The 22301-nt window shown below is 36.8% G+C and overlaps 1 protein-coding gene across 1 annotated transcript; it reads right to left on the reverse strand.

Moving 5' to 3' along the window:
- Positions 1-264: 264 nt before the first annotated feature.
- bicc2 (bicaudal C homolog 2) lies at positions 265-21959 on the reverse strand. Its single transcript, XM_055177301.2, has 19 exons — positions 20382-21959; positions 17287-17333; positions 15767-15836; positions 15533-15612; positions 15300-15461; positions 12315-12368; positions 11740-11934; positions 11377-11640; positions 9856-9987; positions 8594-8813; positions 8320-8435; positions 6359-6549; positions 6191-6272; positions 6056-6095; positions 3996-4141; positions 2113-2260; positions 1774-1934; positions 1132-1231; positions 265-713 (listed from the first exon to the last, which is right to left on the reverse strand). The coding sequence occupies exons 1-19, from the start codon at positions 20641-20643 to the stop codon at positions 586-588; spliced, it is 2598 nt and encodes an 865-aa protein (XP_055033276.2). The 5' UTR covers positions 20644-21959; the 3' UTR covers positions 265-585.
- Between the last annotated feature and the right edge of the window lie 342 nt (positions 21960-22301).

Consider the following 22301-nt stretch of genomic DNA (forward strand, 5'->3'; position numbering starts at 1 on the left):
ACCTTTTGCAAAATCAAGATCCTATACTGGTCATTTCTTTTAGGATATTCATAATTGTAATATTTTCATTTCCCAGTTAACTTATCCTTCAGTGTGACTACTTTTTTATTCTAAGTTCTAGATTTTCTATATAAAACAATAGAAACATTCATCCTCAGAATTTCATAAAGTCAAGTTTAGGATAATCCTATTTAGCACTTTTCAAAGTTTGCTATAAATGAGTCTCTCTGAACAGGTGCCATTATTAAAGTTTGTTCCATAGAGGAACTGAAAATATTCTTGTTTAACAATTATAAAGGCCATAAAGTGTTGCATAGACACAAGACCGGTGACAAGAAGAGATACAGAGACACAAAAAAGAGACATTCTTGCATAATAAGTGTTGGTGCTGGACAGGCAGTGAAGGTCATACATCTCAGCATGTTTCCGCTGAGACCAATAACACATCTGTCCTCTCTGCCTTATTATGGTAATCATCTATCACGTATTACACTTTGATTGGTCCCTGAGGGCCACATGACAGGAAGCTTTAACTGATCCCAGGTGCAATGTAGGAAACTTAGTCTTTGCAGTCACTGCAGTTTATCACCAGCGGTTACTTTTGGCGGCCACATCCTCGTCCACAATCCGTGGAAGACGGCCGCTTGCCCCCCCTTCCAGGTACCCAGTCTTCAGAGTGACCGTTTCTGGAAATTTCCTCTTTTTACTCAAATCTGGCACGGGAAAACACAATACAAAATTTGAAAACTAATATTTGGAGGCAAAAATGAACATGTAGGTATGCACATCAGACTGGAAGTTTCACCCCAGCATTCGGTCAAAAACTCAATGACGAACCCAACCCATTGGATAATACATTAACCTATGCATGGTTTGGTTATAAACCATTGTTGGGTCAAATATAAAAATTTTATGGGTTACCAACGGTTAGGTTTTTCCTTTTTGACCCAACGCTGGCTTGTAAATAACCCAGAATTGTTTTTTATAGGATGCATAGAAAAACTGTTAGTTCTGCTAGTCGATTTTATTATTAGTATATGAGTTTAGCTGATTTAGGTGATTTGTTAGTAAGATTTGTTAATGCAATCTTTTATTTAGGTGTCCTCTATTAGTTTGGTTAAGAAATGTTACCCGTGATGGCGAGAATCATCTTTCGGCGTGCTCCAAATGTGCTCACACCCACTTCCTTTAAGTCCTCATCTGTAAGCGTTAGGAAGGTCTGAAAATCAATCTGACACAAAAAAAAACATGATATTTCTCTACTCACAGTGTGTTGTGTATACATGTGTTGTGTTAATATGCTTAAATTAAAAAGGCATTTTGTAGATAATTCTGGACAAGATGACACATCAAGGAACCAAACACTCTCTGTTTTGCTGTAATGGGATTTTGTGGACTCAGGTTTTTCTGAAATAGCTGATACCATTATAAAATACTCAAATAGTACACAGCAGTGTAATTCTGCGGCAGAAAGCACAAAAAAAATGAACAGAAATGTGTTTAGATAATCACATCACATAATCAAAATCTAAAAATAATCATTTTAGTTTTTTTGGCAGCAGAAAACAAAGCAGAATAGAGCTCTCAACAAAATCAACTACTTTACATCTCAAACAAAACTCTGAATGTCTTTCAAAGATAATCTGATTGTGTCACTAACTTTAGGAAATAACTATTACTTGTTGACCAAAGTTAGTTTTTTGTAGACAGTCAGTGACGGGAGTGTGTATTATATGGGTGTGTCATCTAAGATTATTGTGTGTGTGCGTGTACCTCTTGTTCCTGGAATATATCGATGTACTTCCCCAGACCCAACTGTCCCAGTAACTCTACAAGATCATCCGTGTGGGTGGGGCTAGGTGACCTGCCAATCAAATGTCTGGGCACTGCAGATCCGCCCTCAGATTGGTTCGAGCTGGTCAGGTAGCTCTCCACTGCAGGTTAAAGGTCACAAAGTAAAACTTATATCTTTTGTCTTTAATCTTGGTTGGTCTTTAGGCCCTGAATCTTAATGTTTCAGCTCTAAACGCATAAAAGCTGCTATCACAATGTAACGCTGAAATGAAACAGGATACGCCACATTTTCTATAATTAAATCGGTTGGTTACATACATGGTCGGGCAGCTGACAAACTGTAGGTCTGAAAGGAAGGCGATGAGGACTCAGGTGGTGATGAAGATAAAGATCCCCTTCTTTCCCTCCAGTTCTCCGAATTGCTGCCGTTACAGCCACGTTCCTTCCCAGTCTGAGCATTCCACGACTACAAGCAGAGAGACAAACACAGTAAAGATTAGTTCAGATTATGGGTGTCACGAATTCAAAATCGATCCAAAATAAGTCACAACCTCGTACTTTGAATTAAAAAATGGAATCGTCGATGGTGCCACGCCCCCATGTCACGTCCGGTCGGCTTGCCAAGCGGGAAAAAAAACACGTGTTGAGCACCGCGAGTCAACCTCCTCTAACTTAGCTAGCTACAGCTAGTCAAAAGATACCATGGCAGATGCAGGAGACACCATGCGAGCTGCTCTTTACACGGGAAACAAAAAAATAGCAAGTGCCTTCAGCTGAACTCAATCATAGCACGCGCGCATGCACAGCAGAACCGCGTCTGTGCCAGGACCGGTCGTTTCTCTGAACTGAGGTCTGTTTAAGTTTCTCAACAACTTGTTTCAGTTGCTTATAAAGTTATGAAAACAGCATTTAAACGTCACAATCTCATCTGACGTTATTAAAAGCGCATTTTTAAGGTGCAAAGTACTGACAGGAATGTTCATCTGACAGGAAGTTTCGTTTTATCAGACAGGGCTAACATGGCAGGGCATCTCTGGGTTCAAAGTCAGATATTATATTTCATAAAGATGGCATAGCATTTTTTTGGTGCTTTAATTTTTTTTTTAAAGGGGACAGAGAATGAAAAACCATTTTTACCTTGTCTTTGTTGAATAATGGTAGTCTACCCGCATTCACAAACATACAAAAAGTGCTAAACATGCTAAACATCTCAGTCTCATAGAAATTCCTCTTTTAGAAATGTCACCCAGAAAACAGCCCAATCTGAAAAACTGATGCTTATGACATCACAGGCATCTCCCTGCCCCTTCACTTTAAAATAATTGGCTACATTTTTAGAGTGGCAGCAAAGTCAGCCAATCAGTAATGAGATTGCAAGTTAAGCCAGTAGGGGGAGCCAAATAGGTGCAAAACCACTTGTTTAAATTCCCCCACCCTAATAGAGCTATTTGAGAAGGTTTTTAGGAAGCTTCTAAGGCATTACAGACCCAAACAAAAACATTTTTGTCTACATGTCACATCACAGAACAAGGATAAATACCCCGTTCAATCATTCTATGTCACCTTAAAAATCGAGAATCGAATCGCACCTTATAATCGAAAATGTAATCGAATCGAGGATTTGGAGAATCGCGACACCCCTAATAGAGATTCTGTCTTGACCTCATGCTGTTTTAGTCGAACATTCGCGCGATTTTTTGCCATACAGGGGTTTGACATCAGTGACACCAGATGTTATTTTTTCTTTCGTATCTTGTACCTTAACGCAACGTGACGACTCTAAATATATAAATGTATGAATGATATGCATTTTCTGAGTCTGCCGGCATCTGTCAACATTGCTCCTTAAGAAAAGGAAGATCTTTCCTAAGCACTTGCTTTTGTTCAACTAAAACAAGAAAACCATGATGGTGAGTAATTTGAAAATGTTTGTTTCTAGCACATGACAGACAGATTCACGCACAAGTCTACAAATTCAAACCTTGTGGTGATTTATTTGCACAAAAAAATAAATATGATTGAAACAGCATTAACAATTTAAAACACTCACAGCTCTAAATCACTTTTATTCAGAGATTTAATTCAGAGAGAGTCATTATAACAGCAAATAGAGAATGAAGGGGCTGCTCATTTTCTCACTGTGTGCATTGTGTGTGTGTGTGTGTGTGTGTGTGTGTGTGTGTGTGTGTGTATGTGTGTACCTGTTGCTGGTAGGGTCTATAGCACCGTCGATTCACCGCTCTCAGTTCTCTCACAGCTTCAGTGGGCATTGATTTCGAGAAGCCCATCCCACTCCAGGTATCTGTGGGGGTCCGGACCTCAGTTACCACTGGCTTCTGTTGCATGGCTGCACACACACAAACACACATACACAGATAAAAATCATAGTCATTACAAAGACATGTTACACATATGTGTATATAACTGGAGGTGTTATGGAGTCAGAAGCGAGCTCAGAAGTCGACTGGCAGTCCAGAGTGTGTTTGTGCCATTTTACACTGCACAATCCTCCTGCATTATTAAACATTAGACATCTATTTAAACAACTTCATCTATAAAATATAAGAAAAAATATTCTGCCTTCGCTCCTGTTTTTTTTCCTATTCTCTCATATCTCTTTCTTGCTCTCTCAATATCTCTGTAAATCTTACTTTAAAGAATTAGTTATTTATGCACAAATGTTCAATATAATGCAAACTGTCCTGTTTTACGGATGTTTAGACAATAAGAAAATTATTTTCTGCATTGTGTGTGTGTGTGTGTATTTACTCTAATGTCTGTGTGTGTTTATTCAAGTGTGTGTATATGACTGTGCATCTGTTTGCATATTCTGTGGGCGGGGTCATTTTAGTCCATTATAAATCTGGCAACATTACCCCGAAATGTTTCCTCTATAGCAGCCTTTCTGACACTCAAGCTTCTTAATTCACTTTTAGCCGTATACACGATGAATGTGAAATAGATTGAGCCTACGACGGCCGTCACAAGAGCCCATTCAGTCAGACGCCCCTGAATAACAATTTGAACCCAACCCGAGCAGAACTTAAATTGCAGTAGAGATCATAATGGTCAAAGACGTTATGCTTGATCGTATCAGGATTGTACTTTCAAGATGTGAGATGAATGTGATTATGATTCATATTAGAAATCTGCAATATGTCATTTTGATGTTGGCAAGCAGAAAAATGTACTTGCTGTGAAAAGTGTTCGCATTCACAGCAAGTTTTACATGTTTAACCTTTATAAACCCCTATTTTCCTGTATACATTAAGAGTTCCGTGGGGGTCAAATGAAGAGTGATTACAAAAAACATATACATTTTTAATCATACAAATAATATTTTTCTTTTGTTTACTTCCCATCTATACATTAATGCTGTGTTTGGGAGATATGAAGTACTTTTATAGCTTTTAACCACTAAATTCCACAACTACACCAATAGCTTGCCTGTAAAGTATAATTTTTTTGTGTAAATTCACATAAATTATGATCTAAATGTGTTGAATTCGAGTCGACCATCAGGTGTTTAAAAACAAACAGGCCCATAGAGACCCATTCATTTCACTGGATGTGGCCAACTGCTCACATCACTACTTTAATGATACATTTTGTGAATTTATGTATATATAAAGTTTTTGATGCATTTTGAAATGTCTGCTTTTACAGAATGCCACAGAAATTTTTCTGAATGTAAGTGTGCACGCACATGTGTGAGCATTAGAGCCCACCAGTTTACATCTTTGTTTTGGCAAAAGTGGCTGTTTTTGACAAATTTTTAAAAAAATGCTCTCTGTGGCAGTCATACCTTTGTGTGTTTGTGTGTGTGATTGAGCATGTCTTTTTTTATATTGCATTTGTGCTCTAGTACCAGGCCTACTTTTCTGTGTTGAAATTTTCAGATTTATTCTAGATGCATTGATTTTATTTTGACAAATAAGAAGAAAAATAAGATTTTTTTGCATATCCTATTCATTTTTAATTGAGGTCATTTTTACCCCCAAAGGGCCTCTTTTGGTAAATTTGTTTTCACACATCTTTAGAACGACCGAATCAAGCCCAGTTTTTATATGAATATTGACAGATAGTCTAGAAAAGTCACAATATCTTCCATTGAGATGAAGGGAACCATGTTTTTAACTAAAGAAAGGTGGCTTGGAGGTAAGATTGACCCCAAGGGACTTATAAGGATTAATAATAGTTAATGATCTGAGGGAGTGAAGAACTGGATTAGCTACATATTATGAATAATCAAAAGTCAAACCTCGATTTGCCAGAAGTTTCTTTCTCTCATACTCTGGATCCTGTTGAATGAATAAAAAACAACAATGATTTTAACAAACTGAAAGAAACATCATGATGAAGTTCATTCTGCAGTCATTATAATCCTCATTTCTACCTCTTCCATCGAGGGGAAAACTCTCAGACTACAGCGTCTGTCTCTGTTCAAATAAACACCATCCATCTCTGCCCTCACTGACCTGAAACACACACACAGTTTATTCTTGAATCAGTTTTTGAATGTAATGAACAGTATTATCTGTCTGTCCAGCTGGAGAGTTTGTACCTCTGTGAGATTTCAGATGCGAGTGATTGCCGTGGCTCCTGGTGCGACTCCCTGGGGCCCTCTGATTGGCTGCCTCTCCTCGATGATGCAGTTGCTCTGACAACAACCTCTTTAACCTCTGTCACCTCTGCGTGTGGCGTGACATTGCTCTCCATCTCATCATGTGACTGCTGATCTTCATTCTCTGGAATCTGACGCAATGCTACTTTTTTTTATAACAGTTTCCATTTGTACTGCATATTGTATCCCACAATGCAATGGGAAAAACAAAGTAATATCATTTGTATTTTAATCTCTGTCATGACTCAGTATTTGCACTGCAAAAAATGAATGTCCTACCCAGCACTTTTGTCTTGTTTTTTAAAACAAATATCTGAAAATTCTTACATTGAGATACATTTACTTTCTTTTGAAATTAAAGCAACACTAAAGAACTCTGGCTCTTTGCTCCCCCTACAGGTTAGAAGCGTAATTGTTCATTACCACTGTCGTAAATACTGCAGCATAGCTGGCTCTGATTGGATTGTAGGTCTGCCGTAAAGCAAGTTTTTTTAGTTTTCACTCGAACTACAGGACCACTACCCGACGGTTGGAAACTTCTTTAGTGCGGTTTTGGCCGATAGAGGGCTGCAAAGCGAATGTGAAAGTGCCATTCACCCTGTTTTGTGTGGATGAACCACTGAAACTTTTTTGGAAACGTTATTTTAAGGTAAAAAAAACTCTTTGGTGTTGCTTTAAGTCTTGTTTATAGAAAGAAATTATGAAAATTTAAGATGTGTCTTACTTAAAATAAGTCAAAATACCTGCCAGTGCAGTAAGAAAAATAAACTTAAATTAAGTTTTTGAAAAGAATGTACTTCAGCAGCAGAGCATAACAGAAGTATGGAGTAATCATCATTCCTCAACTCATTCCCCGCCAGCCATCTTTTGAAAAGTTGCCCGCCAGCATTCTTTGTGATTTTCACAAAAGTTTCACAAAATGCCTTCAGGAAAATTTTCTTCTAAATATATAAACATACAAATATATCAAATGAAAGAACAGACCCTCTGCTTTCAAACAAACAATAAACAAACAAACTCTGCTTATAAACTGTAAAATATGGATATTTTTCTTTAAAATACCTTTTTTAGCAAAAAACTGAAATAATTGCGTCATTGTGAAGGAATTTTGTTAGAGATCAGATTCAGAAGGATTATAAAAACATGCACAGAGTTTAAAATTAGTAAATAACATTTTGGCTTCAGTTTTTTCATAAATTGGGTAAGTGCGACATCTAGTGGATAATCGCGGTATTGCAGATTAACATAAAAAATCATCAGGAACACGTTTTTTATGCTTTATGCTTTAATGTTTCCTCTTAATTGACGAGATAACTTGTCAATGGCGGGTAAGAGTTAATTGCAATGTAAATACTATAGTTTGCTGTCTGCTTGAAATTTGGTTTGCGGAAAGAAAAATAAACTTAAATTAAGTTTGTTGAATTAAGTTGAAACTGGAAGAAACTGGAATTAAGTTTATTTTTCTTACTGCACTGGCAGATATTTTTGACTTATTTTAAGTAAGAAACCTCTTGATTTTCATCATTTATTTCAATAAACAAGACTTAATATCTTAAGCCACTTGCTTACCAAGTAAATGTATCTCAATTAAATCATTTTCAGATATTTATATCTATATAAATACTAAGTAAGACATTCATTTTTTGCAGTGTGTGACTCCAGGCTAAAGACTTATGGGTTTAGGTGCGACAAAGTTTGATTTAAATCATTGATTTCAATTTGATTTTAATCTTTGACATGACCTCACTTACTTAATATTAAAGATATCAAGGTTATATTTTACTGAATATTCTTTACATTATTGACTTTACATTTGACATGTCCTTTACAGGTTTCTCTAAGCAGAATGCAGTACACTACAGTAGTATTATTAAAATAATCAGGATTATGATCGCTCAAACCTTCTCTAATTTTAAGTCTGTCATTTTAAGTCCAGTCCTCCCATCTTCTGATGTAACCGCCAATCCAGGTGGAACAGAGGGGCGTGGCTTTCCAGAGAGAGAGCCAATAACAGCCTCTGTAGAGAATGATATATAAAAATTACTCTCATTTTATCACAATGACAAAGAATCAATAAAATTTAAATGGACGAAGGCAATTATAGACCACCTACATGAGATCACACTCACACACAAACACACACAAGCACACATACACACACGCACGCACACAAACCTGTCTCAGTGAGGCGTAGTTGTTGCATCAGTATGTTTAACCAGTAGCCCGTCATTCCATTATTGGCCACCAGAGGGTCCACAGAAGACTTGGTTGCCATAGATACCTCACACAAATTCTTGGTCGTCATGGATACATCACTGGAGTCCAGGCCGAGCAGCAGACGTCTGGCCTTGTACAGATTCACAATGTTTCTCTCCAAACCCTTCACAACCACCGACTAGACACATACAAGTTCATGACTATTTAATAGCACTTTACAACACCTTCAAAGACGACACGTCACCCCTGAGTTTCTTTAATTCCCAACATCTGTCATTTACACTTGATCCCAATTCACATGCCATCTGTACTGGAGTATTAAAGATTTGGATTAGTGCTCCCCAAATCATGATTAATACATTGACAGCCGTGTGCTCACATTGCTAAAGTGGTGGATTATTGAAGTATCCATGCATGTTTTGGGGCCTGTTTAACCTATAATCCTTCATGCTATTTACACTAAGCAATGTTTATTCAAATGAGCAGTGATACGGCATGCTGATTTCCAGTGGGACTGCCACCGCATGTATAAATCCTGTCTGCTAAATGAATAACAGTTGGAGATTAAAGCCTAGTACAGTAACTCGGCAATTAGATCACTATCTCAAGTGTCTTAACCTAAAAGTATGTACTTTATCAGCAGCAAAGTATGTAATTTAAGCATAACAGAAGTATGGAGTAATCAACATTAACTCATTCCCCGACAGTCAATTTTTGAAAAGTTGCCTGCCAGCATTCTTTGTGATTTTCACAAAAGTTTACAAAATGCTTTCCATGATTTTTTTTTCTTAAAATGTATAAACATACAAATATATCAAATGAAAGAACAGACCATCTGCTTTCAAACAAACAAACAAAAAAACAGGAAATTTTTTATCGGTTTATAAACTCTTAAATATGGGTATTTTTCTTTAATAATAATTTTTTAGGAAAAAGCTGAAATAATTGCATTTTTGTAAAGGAATTTTGTTAGAGATCAGATTCAGAATGATTATAAAAACATACACAGCGTTTAAAATTAGTAAATAACATTTTGGCTTCAGTTTTTTCATAAATTGGGTAAGTGTGGCATCTAGTGGATGATCGCGGTATTGCAGATTAACATAAAAATTCATCAGGAACACAACACATTTTTTATCCAAATGTTTTCTCTTAATTGACAAATTAACTCATCACTGGTGGGGAAAGAGTTAATTGCAATGTAAACGCTGTAGTCGTACCTTTGCTGTCTGCTTGACCTTTGGTTTGATGCTGATAAAAACTCCCAGGTTTTGCATCATCTGGGTGAGTTTCCGAGGTTCAGACTCACCCTCGTCTTTTAAATCAAACATCAGGCAAACGGGCAGGCAGTCCTACACCCGTACAGACACAAAAAAAGGGGGAAACATCTTTACATATGTGACCCAGGACCACAAAACCAGTTGTAAGAGTACATTTTTAAAATTGAGATTTATACATCATCTGAAAATTGAATAAATAAGATTTCCATTGATGTATAATTTGTTAGGATAGGACAATATTTATAGGATAGGAAAGAAATTGATTTTTTTTTTAACGAAAATCACCTTTAAAGTTGTCAAAATGAAGTCCTTAGCACTGCATGAGCATGATATTCACATAATATCTTAATTATTTTTAGCATAAAAGAAAAAGTGCACTGCAAAAAAATATTTTCAAGAAAAAAAATCTTAGTATTTTTGTCTTGTTTTCAGTAAAAATATATAAAAATTCTTAAATTAAGATGCAAAAAATCTGCCAGTGGGGTACAGTGGGGTATGCTTGCTTTATGCATAAAATCACTTAAATTTGATATTTTTGGTCTAAAAACTAGACTTATTTTCTTGGGTCATTTTGCTAATCAAGAAAAAGCATCTTAATTTAAGAATTTTCAGATATTCTTACTGAAAACAATACAAAAATACTAAGATTTTTTTTCTTGAAAATTATTTTTTGCATTGTGTTAATTTTGACCCATATACTGCAAAAAAAGGATTTTCAGAAAAAAAAATAGTATTTTTGTCTTGTTTTCACAAAAAAAAATATCTAAGATTTCTTAAATTAAGATGCGTTTTTTTGATGAGCAAAACGACCTAAGAAAATAAGTCTAGTTTTTAGACCAAAAATATCAAATTTAAGTGATTTTGTGCATAAAACAAGTAAAAAATCTGCAAAAAAATCTTGAACATTTTTCTTGAACACTAAATTCAAGAAAAATTTGCTTACCCCATTGGCAGATTTATTTATTTTTTTGCTTGTTTTATGCACAAAATCACTTAAATTTGATTTTGTTTTGTCTAAAAACTAGACTTATTTTCCTGGGTCGTTTTGCTCACCAAGAAAAGGCATCTTAATTTAAGAATTTGTAGTTATTTTTACTAAAAACAAGACTAAAATACTACACATTTTTTTCTTGAAAATCATTTTTTGCAGTGTACAGTGTATTGTTGGCTATTGCTACAAATACACCCATGCATCTTACAGTATGATTGATATTGTGGTCCAGGGTCACATATCTGTACATCTAGTCAAAAACCATTCAAGATACAAATTTTATAAGTTTGTGTCTTTCCGCATCCTTAACATCCTTACAAGTCTTATGGCCTATCAGTTGAGCTACTATAAGATTTCTTTTATTTATAAACTGTGGACATCCCAGGATATCTCCAAAGGAAGCTTTGGTCACATTCAGTTCACTTCCGCAGGCACATCTGTCTCTAAAGCAAACACACACGGTCACATACCATCAGTTGCTGTCGAGCGAGACACACTCCATCAGCTGTGCCCTGAATCATGAGCGAGGGTGCGTGTTGCGGAGCGCTCAGGTCCGGGAGGATGATCTGTGTCTGCGTTTGATGCATCACGGTGAGAAAATTCACTCCGTTTTGACCCAACAGGAACAAATGCTGTTGAGAGGTGACGTCCAGCTGGGTGCTCACCACCACCCCCGTTACCCCGGCAACCGCCTCCGGGCCAAGGAGCAGCTCCATCAGCACGCAAGTCGCCTTCTGTAGAGGTCAGAGGACGGAGATGAATTTGTACAACATTGTGAGATTATGCATGATGTTGAATATGAATGAGTATGTGTGTGTATGTCTGCGTGTGACCTTCACAGCCGCACTGTTGCTGTGGGTTCCTCTCACGGTGCAGGTGTTGCAGTAGAGTTGAGGTTGAGTTCTGAAGCTCACATTCACTCCGAACGCTTGAGCCAGATGCTGTATCACCGGTGACCCCGTATCTGCCACCGCACCCCCCGCAAGGGTTACTGGGAGGTCAAAGGTCAGCACCAGAGGCTGCAGGGCCTGCGGATCACAATGGGTGTTTAGGTTAACTTACACAGGGAGTTTTCAAATTGTGGGTCGGTACCCACTTGTGGTCACTTTGCTGTTGTGATGAATGACACAAAATGAATGACTTTGATATTTAAATAAAAACTACTAAATTATAAATGGGGTCAAATTTTTATTTTTCTCATATTTCCATTTAAAAATATGTTGGTGGGTCCCAGGATAGATTATAGCTATTTGAGTGGGTCGCAAAATGAAAAGTTTGGACTTACACCACACTAAGCACACAGATAAAATACTCAGAAAGAGACACTTCTGAGACACAGTCGGTGTGAAGTGTAATAAACACAACAACAGTATCATAAAGAAATTAGTAGAGGGACGCTGCTACTCACCCGAATGTGTGCCCGGGCAGACTCAACCCCATGCACAGGCCCGGCTATAGACACCTGCGGTAAAAATCACAATCATCATGTGTTTGAACATAAATATGCACGGTAAAATGTAAACTGCTCATTATTTCACACTTTTCCCCCAATATTTGGATGTATGAAGCTGTTCAACTTACAAACTCTTTTTCTTCTATTTTCATAGAGATTTTGCATGTAATGCTTTTGATATAACGGCACCATTACAGTATAGACTGTCTGGGGCGGTTTTCCGGACAGGGTTTATTTATATTATTACATTTAAGTAGTTTTTACAAACATACCTAAAAAAAACAATACCAGTGTGCATCTTGAGACAAAACATTGGCACTGATATATTTTAAAGGGGACATTTCACAAGACTTTTTTAAGATGTCAAATAAATCTTTGGTGTCCCCAGAGTACGTTTGTGAAGTTTTAGCTCAAAATACCATATAGATAATTTATAATAACATGTTATAATTGCCACTTTGTAGATGTGAGCAAAAATGTGCCATTTTGGGTGTGTCCTTTAAAATGCACTAAATGGCAGTGCTGTGGATGGATAGTGCAGATTAAGGGGCGGTATTATCCACTTCTGACATCACAAAGAGAGCCAAATTTCAATGACCTATTTATATGAAAACTAAGTTACTGAGTTGATATTTTTCACATTTTCTGGATTAATAGAAGCACTGGGGACCCAATTATAGCACTTAAACATTAAAAAAGTCAGATTTTCATGATATGTCCCCTTTAGAATACGTAAAATCTCAAACAAGATTTTAGTCTTGGACTAGACTTAAGCCCTGTCCAGGAAACCACCCCCTCTGTGCAATGATGTTTACACACAGATCTTTTTTATCCACAATAATATTTTAATTTTTTTATATTTTTTGGTATTAATATTTATTCTTTTAATTGTTTTGTTTAGTCCTTAATGAGCTTTTATTACTTATTATGTGATTGTTTAATTGGTTAATGTTTCATTTTGTTGTTTAACCAGAACATCAGTGTTAGTTTTTTTCACTGTCAGAAAAAAATGGTCAAAAAAGAATCCCTAGCTGTACTAGGGATGCTAATCGTTTGCAGAATAAAAGTTTTTGTTTAAATAAAATACTGTGTAAAATAATTATGTAAATATAAATACACACACATTTTAAAGGAGGGGTTTAATGGTATTTCAAGCATTCTGACTTGTTAACACAGTTATAGAGTTGTTTCCTCATGCTAAACGTAGGCAAAGTGTCAAAAAAGCATTTGGGCGTGTTACAGAGTATTTCTGTGGCGAATGCACTTCGCAAGGGTTCGTACAAGTTTCGGAAAGTTTTTTTCGATTACAGGTCCAACTGAAGTTTCAGGGGTTTTCTATACGTATCACTTCTTTATATGGGCACTTCTCCCGGAAAAACACACCCACCCGTCAATCAGCGGGAGACGCTACAACTTGCAAACATCTTATCACGCCACACAGCTTTGTTTAATTTCAAAACTCAACAATGGCACGAAAGATGAAGTGTGTTTTTTGATGTAAGGAGAAGAAAGTCAGCCTTATGGAAACAACGGATATAGTTTATTATCCGGGGTAGCAGCGGAGTTTTGCGTGTGTGTTTGATGCACTGGATTTTCCCAACTGGGTCATGAGTTGCATGCGGTAAGTAAGACTATTATGTTGGAATAGGCGCGTGCATATTACATAAATGAGACGAACATGTAGTGAATCATAAGTTAAAACAGTGTTGTATAGTGTTGCATGACTCGTACTCGCGCCACCCGCGGTAGTAACTCCTCCTTCTTCATTTTTCGTACGTTATCGGAAAGATTCGGTAAAGCTATTCTTTCTTTTATAAATCTGATTAAACTTAAGAGTCTTCGGAGATATAAAGGATGTCATACTACTCTATAGGTACTCCAGATTAACATCAGAAATGCAGAAACAGCATGTGTTACGTTAGCTTTAAGAAAATATGTATATAATAAATATTTATATGTTATATAAATTATACATAAATATAAACATAAACATGTATAAACACATGCAAATATTTCTAAAAATAATTATTATACACAGTACACCCACATATATTATGTAAACAAAAACTTTTATTCTTTAGTGTGTTACACATCCCTAATTGGTACCTCAAAGGTATTGGCACCAAATGTATAGATATCTGTACAGTACTGTGCAAGTGTCTTAGGCCACCATACCACAACTAGATTTGTTGTTTTTGCAATGTTATAGTGATCATATATAATTGTTTCTCTGTCTCTTTATTAGAATACATCCAGAAAATACAGGAAATGTGTATATAGTATTAAAAACTGTGTAAAACTGATGTGTCAAGTTTTTAGGGTAAGCTCCCCTTCCACTTGAGCAATAGCAGGAAACTGCAGCCTCTTTTAAACTGAAATAAAAATAAATCATAATTTCTAATTATTTCTAATTATCAATTTGTTTGTATTTGTGTTATGGAATGACAAAAAACCCTTAAATCCTTGAAGCACGTCTTCACATGATTAATATTTAATTTAGTGAATGTAATAAAATAGGTATTTTGTATCTTTAATTCATTTTGTCTGCAATGTCTTAAATGGATAGTTCACTCATTCTGTCCTCAATTACTCATCCTCATGTTGTTCTTAACCTGTGTGAGAGTTTTCTTTACCCATTTACTTCCATAGTAGGAAAAACAAATACTATGGAAGTCGATTGGTACTGTCAACTGTGTGTTTACCATCATTTATCAAAATATCCTCTTTTGTGTTCAACAGTAGGCCTATAAAGAAACTCATACAGGTTTAAAACAACGTCAGGGTGTGTAAATGATAAAAAAATCCTTTTTTGGTGAACTATCCCTTCAAACCTAAATAAATAGCAAGCCAGGAAACTTTTTAGAAATAATGTAACCATTAATCATGGCATAGTGCAGACTGGCATGTGCGGTGCAAAAAAAGCATCTTAGACGAGATTACCTGGTTACTCTTTTCTCCTGCTGCGCTGTTCCGGTTAGAATCCGGAAAATGAATGTGACAGGAAGTTTCCTCCATGACCTTCTTAATGTTCCCGCCCCCTTTACCGATCACATGAGAGTGTTCGGTGTGAGCGACGTCCATCTTCAGAGTCACTTTATTCACCTGTGCACAGGTGTGCTGGGGTGAGACCACAAACACCCAGTTGAGGAGCAAATAAACTCTTTAAATCTCACCTTAGTCTCAAGCAGTTCCAGAATCTTCTGTTTAGCCTCAAGAACATTTTCTCTCTTTCCTTCCACTTTAACATGAGGATCTGGACACACACAGAAGACAGAATTAAAAGTTTATACGGCACATCAAAACAAAACAACATGAAACTGCACATTTACTTCTGAGTGAATTATTTTGTCGCAATGATGTGATTTTAGTGAGGTAATCTGTGTTAGGAACATGTGACATCATCTCACCTTTCTTTGACTTTGCTCCGATCTTTAGCTTGGACGGCCATTTCACCTGCGTGCCTGTTTCTCTCATCACCTAAGACAATAAGTGTGTAAGAAACAGAAACTCTTTACAAATTCACACACACACATCCTCCACTCGACAGGAACAATACTTCATTAACATCACAAAGCCTTTCAGTGTGACATTGTGCTGTGTGTTTGAGACAAAATCACTGACTGATCCTAATGCTAAACACTTAAGATCACAGCTGGTATTACATGGTTTCTAGCTGGTCTAAAGTGGTCTGGATGGTTTACAGTGCAAAGCTGATGAAATTAGTTTTGACATGACACACCATCTTGGACCACCAGCTACCGTGTCCAAAACACAATCAGAGTTTTTAACCATCAGAGTTGTGTTTGTGAAGGGTAAGATTTGACACATTATATATGACACTGGACCACAAAACCGATCATAAGGGATTTTATTTTATAAGCTTTCATTGATGTATGGTTTGTTAGGATAGGACAATATTTGGCTGGGATACAACTATTTAAAAATCTGAAATCAAAATATTGAGAAAATTGCATGTCCAAATGAAATCCTTAGTGACACAAATTACAAATGAAAAACACATGTTTTATATATATATTGTATGAAATTTACAAAAATATCTTTATGAAACATGATCTTTACTTAATGTCCTAATGATTTATGGCATAAAAGAAAAAAACATGTATTGTTGGCAATTGCTTTAAATATACCATTTATGGTTGGTTTTGTGGTCCAGGGTCACAAATATGAAAGATGTTAAAGGAATAGTCTACTCATTTTCAATATTAAAATATGTTATTACCTTAACTAAGAATTGTTGATACATCCCTCTATCATCTGTGTGCGTGCACGTAAGCGCTGGAGCGCGCTGCGACGCTTCGATAGCATTTAGCTTAGCCCCATTCATTCAATGGTACCATTTAGAGATAAAGTTAGAAGTGACCAAACACATCAACGTTTTTCCTATTTAAGACGAGTAGTTATACGAGCAAGTTTGGTGGTACAAAATAAAACGTAGCGCTTTTCTAAGCGGATTTAAAAGAGGAACTATATTTTATGGCGTAATAGCACTTTTGGGAGTACTTCGACTCGGCGCAGTAACACCCTCCCTCTCCCATTATGAGAGTGAGAAGGGAGCGGACTTTTCAGGCGAGTCGAAGTACTCGCAAAAGTGCTATTACGCCATACAATATAGTTCCTCTTTTAAATCCGCTTAGAAAAGCGCTACGTTTTATTTTGCTTGTATAACTACTCGTCTTAAATAGGAAAAACGTTGATGTGTTTGGTCACTTCTAACTTTATCTCTAAATGGTACCATTGAATGAATGGGGCTAAGCTAAATGCTATCGAAGCGTCGCAGCGCGCTCCAGCGCTTACGTGCACGCACACAGATGATAGAGGGATGTATCAACAATTCTTAGTTAAGGTAATAACATATTTTAATATTGAAAATGAGTAGACTATTCCTTTAACTCTTTCAGTTTCTTACCCGTTCAAAGAACTCATCTCCTGTTGGTCCAGACCCTTCTGCAGGAGCTGGAGATAAACAAAGAGAAGACATTACAATATTAAACATCACATTTCAAACTTTGTAGAAATTATATAAATCAGATTTTGTAAATAACTTTTGTTAACCCCATCACACTTTTGTTTATTATTTTGTATTTATGCAACACAATCATCTTCTTAAGATTTAAACAGACAGTTGAAGTATAAAAGGCAGTGCGTGTTTGTGTGAGAGTCTGCAAAAGGGGGTGAAGTTAAACACATCTGTCCCACAATGACATTTAGGTGGTTGAGCTGAACACGGGCCTTTTCATTTCACAGCTCCTCATCGCCATGGGTTACACAACTTTACAACAAAGAATGACTAAACTACCAGTGTGTTTGTGTGTGTGTGTGTGTGTGTGTGTGTGTGTGTGTGTGTGTGTATGTGTGTGTGTGTGTGTGTGTGTGTGTGTGTGTGTGTGTGTGTGTGTGTGTGTTTTTGAGACCCCAGAGTTGTTCTGAGAAATGGCGTCAAAGAGCAGTTGTGTTGTAGTAAAACACTGCTGACGCAAAACTAATTTAGACAGCGTAAACTAAGCACACGCTGTAAAGCAGCTATAGTACCACACTGCACAGCACATCACAAACTTTCTCCTAAACAACAAGGAGACTAAATAGAAAGCAGGTCAAATGTCTCATATGATTATCTTGAAAAGTAACCCCACAATCTTAAATGCGCCGCCTCTAGAGTTTGAGAAGAGATCTTAAACATCCTATACTTATAAGCAACTCATGCATTTTGCCTTGCTTAAGCCAGGACTAGACCTTAGTTTAATTATGAAATATAACTAGTTTTAACAAACATGTCTTACTGAAAACATTAACCTACTCAATTGCACCTACTATTTTAGGTTTTGGCTGGTGATAAGTTGACATAACCTATAACATCGAGTTAAAATTGTTTAACTTAATTTTTTAAGTTAAAGTAAAATAAAAATATATGTTGATTTGACAAAAATGCTGCGTTTTTTACAGTGTGGATTAAATATAAAATATTTACATTATGAAATAGTATATATAATAGAATATATTAGATTAATAAATAGATTATAATTACATTGTTAAAAATTTCTGTAGAAATTACGTGACTATTTCACGTATGGACCAACGTGAAAATGTCACGTTTTGCCGCGTTTGAGCGTGAGCATGTCACGCTTTTCTGTTTGTGTCACTGTCACGTATTGGTTACTCAACTTTTTTGTCCTATTTTCAAACCATTGTCGCTTCGGTTTAGGGTTAGATTTAGTGCTTGTGTTATATGTCACTTTAAGTATTTGTCACTTTAAGTATTGGTTTATAAAAAAAAAGATACAAGACTTATTCTTTTTTATTTTCTAAACTTTAACCAATTGTCGCCTGACGTTGGGGTTAGAGTTTGTTTAGGTAAGGATGTCATTTTATGTAAATCTAACCCTAAACCGAAGCGACAATGGTAAGAAATTTGAGTAACCAATACGTGACAGTGACACAAACAGAAAAGCGTGACATGCTCACGCTCAAACGCGGCAAAACGTGACATTTTCACGTTGGTCCATACGTGAAATAGTCACGTAATTTCGTGATATTGGGTTGTACTAGCAGCAGTTTGCCAGTAACTTACTGTAGATTTAAATGTATGTAATTTACTACAGTTCAAAGATAAATGAACATTAAACATTAACAAGACTTCATCTTTACAGAAAAAAAACTACAAAAATTACAGCGTTCTGGGAACCAAAATTAGAAAAAAAAATGAAAGAGGTTGATGAGGATTTCTGGTTTCCAGAATGCTTTCCAATCACTTTTTTTGTGATTGTTGCAGGCAAAAATCCTTGATCTTGCGAAACGTTTTCAATCCTTGATCTTGCGAAACGTTTTCTTAAAAAATGTGATGGAATACGTTGGATATTTATGCAATTTTATACGATGAAATTGCTGGACCTTCCAAAAACTGCGGGAACTCGCAAAAACTGTTTGTAACATGCGACATGGCTGCGCTTGTGTGAAGTAAATGCAACATTTTTCATTTGAAAAAATGCGGCCCTCCGCATAAATATGCGTACTTTGGCTGATTATGCGTTGAATCATGCGATCGCATAATCGTGTTTTTCTGAAGGGATTGATAAATGCTGAATAACTACAGCAGTTTTTCTACAGTGTAATAAAATGGTATATCATTTTACATTGACTATCAAACATGTCGTCAATTACCATTAATCAATTAATATCTGTTTCTGTTGCTCAGTGGAAGAGCACTGCGTTAGCTGCGCAATAGGTTGGGGTTTCAATCCCAGGTAACACACATACTGATAAAATGAACACATTGTAATGCACGGCAAGTCATTTTGTATAAAAGCATCTGCCAGATATCAAATATCTTACATGGAAATGGCCCTTAACACCGGTTACAGTCTTGGCCTACCAACCACCTACAGTAACAACTGTACAGCAATGCCATGACCACCATTCCCAACATTTCACTATTATTGTAGTACTGAGATTTTGAAAGTCAAACACCACAAAAATTTAGTAGAAGCATCATGGATAAAGTTGAACCGAGAAACATGAACAAGCCATCTCTGAGCAATACGATGAGGCGAAACACAAGCACCACTGAGCACATGTTCGACTAAAAGTGTTTCTCCTCTGATGAGCTCAATATGTCATCCTGTCTGTTTCTGAGGGATTTGAATGTCGACATTTAGCTGGTGGTGATGAATCGCCAGCTGTTCGCGGTGCTAAACTCCAGAAGATTCCTGGACAGCTCATGATAACAGACCATTATACCTGTTCATCACAGCAGAAGAGTCAGAGAGATGCTCGCGGACAACCCACATTCATCTTACACTCACTGTCCTGCATTCAGAGCTAATTCACTGTAACAAACGGTGGCAGGTGGCTGTCTGAATGGGTTTCTTTAAAATGCATGAAAATTGTTTGATTAATGAAGCTTCTGGAATGACTCATATTACAGTTATCAATATTCAGCACGTGCAAGTCACAGAGTAGAAAATCACAGCTTTGTTATAATAAACACACATATACGCACGCACACACCGTACAGCATGAGTTCAAGTTTCTTTCGGTCTATCCGGAAACTCTCCTCCACCCAGTCAGAGTCCAAAGGTTCCCGGTTCTGAAGTTCAGGTTCTGCTTTGGAACCGTCACCTTCGTCTTTCTCCCCATCTTTATCCTGGTTTTGAAGGGCCGGATCTTGATCCTGGTCTTGGTTCTGCTCCGCATCTGACACCGAAACACAGGGTTCTGGAGACTCCGGCTGGAGAGGTTCAATGGTGCTGCATGTCTCTGAGGCGGCCATGGTGAAAGTGTGAGCGTGTCCGGCAGCGTGACCACGGAAACAAGAGGGGACAGAAGAGACCCCCACCCAAAAACTCTCTCTCTCTCTCTCTCTCTCTCTCTCTCACACACACACACACACACACACACACACACACACACACACACACACACACACATACACACACAAAGAAGAATAGAGCAATATACCAAATCACACCTCTTTCTCTCTCTCTCTCTCTCTCTCTTTTTCTCTCTTTCACACACATACATGCCGCAAGGAAAAAGTTTAGAGCTTCCTCACATGAAAGGTTTTACTTTACAGCTATGTTACATTCAGATACTAAACTTGATCTTAGATGTTACAGTAAAACAGAAACTAAAATAAACACACAGAAAACGGAGCCCATACACATTAAGACTATAGACCATAAAGTAATATATTAAAAGGGCCATGGCATGAAAATCTGACTTTTTCCATGTTTAAGTGCTATGATTGGGTCCCCAGTGCTTCTATCAACCTAGAAAATGTGAAAAAGATCAACCCAGTAACTTCGTTTTGGTAAACTATTCTCTACAAGCGCATGAAATTAGAAATTTGTCATTGAAATTTGGCTCTCCTTATGATGTTATAAGGGGCTCTTATTAAAATAATACCACCCCTTAATCTGCACTATCCAACCACAGCACTGCCATTTAGTGCAGAGAAAAGCACGATTGAGTTTTAATTGCAATAAACCACCATCATTGTGATCAGTGTTTGAATTTCATCAGCTCATTTGCATTTTAAAGGGCACACCCAAAACGCCACATTTTTGCACACACCTACAAAGTGGCAATTTTAACATGTTATAATAAATTATTGATATGGTATTTTGAGCTAAAACTTCACATATGTGCTCTGGGGACACCAAAAATTTATTTGACATCTTAAAAAAGTCTTGTGCCATTGCCCCTTTAATAGCATAGTTCAAATCTTTTGGACTATTGGGCCCGGTTTCACAGACAGAGTCTCACCCAGCTTTTAATGCATCTCTTATCTGAAAACAACTTACCTAGACATTTCTTAAAGGCGACATATCATGAAAATCTGTCTATTTCCATGTTTAAATGCTATAATTGGGTTCCCAGTGCTTCTATTAAGCGAGAAAATGTGAAAAAGATCAACCCAGTAACTTAGTTTTGGTAAGCAATTCTCTGCAAGCATGTGAAAAATAGGTCATTGAAATTTGGCTCCCCTTGTGATGTCAGAATGGGATAACACCACCCCTTAACCTGCACTATCCAACCACAGCACTGCCATTTAGTGCAGAGACCAGCTCATTTGCATGTTAAGGGACACACACAAAAATGGCACATTTTTGCTCACACATACAAAGTGGAATTTTAACATGTTATAATAAATTATCTATATGATATTTTGAGCTAAAACTTCCCATATGCACTCCAGGGACACCAAAGATTTATTTTACATCTTAAAAAAGTGTAATGTCTACTTTAAAATTTTTAAGATGCACACCATATTTAGCCTATTATAAGTCCTAATTTACCAAAGCCTAATCCTAGCTTAATCTAAGCCTTGTCTGTGAAACTGGACCTTGGGATTTAAGACTTTAGTATCTTGGTACATTTGATCAAAGTTTGAGACATTGTCGATTTCCCTGAAACTCATTTGAGAAA

Source organism: Misgurnus anguillicaudatus, chromosome 16 (assembly GCF_027580225.2).
Source record: "Misgurnus anguillicaudatus chromosome 16, ASM2758022v2, whole genome shotgun sequence".
Lineage (NCBI taxonomy): Eukaryota > Metazoa > Chordata > Actinopteri > Cypriniformes > Cobitidae > Misgurnus > Misgurnus anguillicaudatus.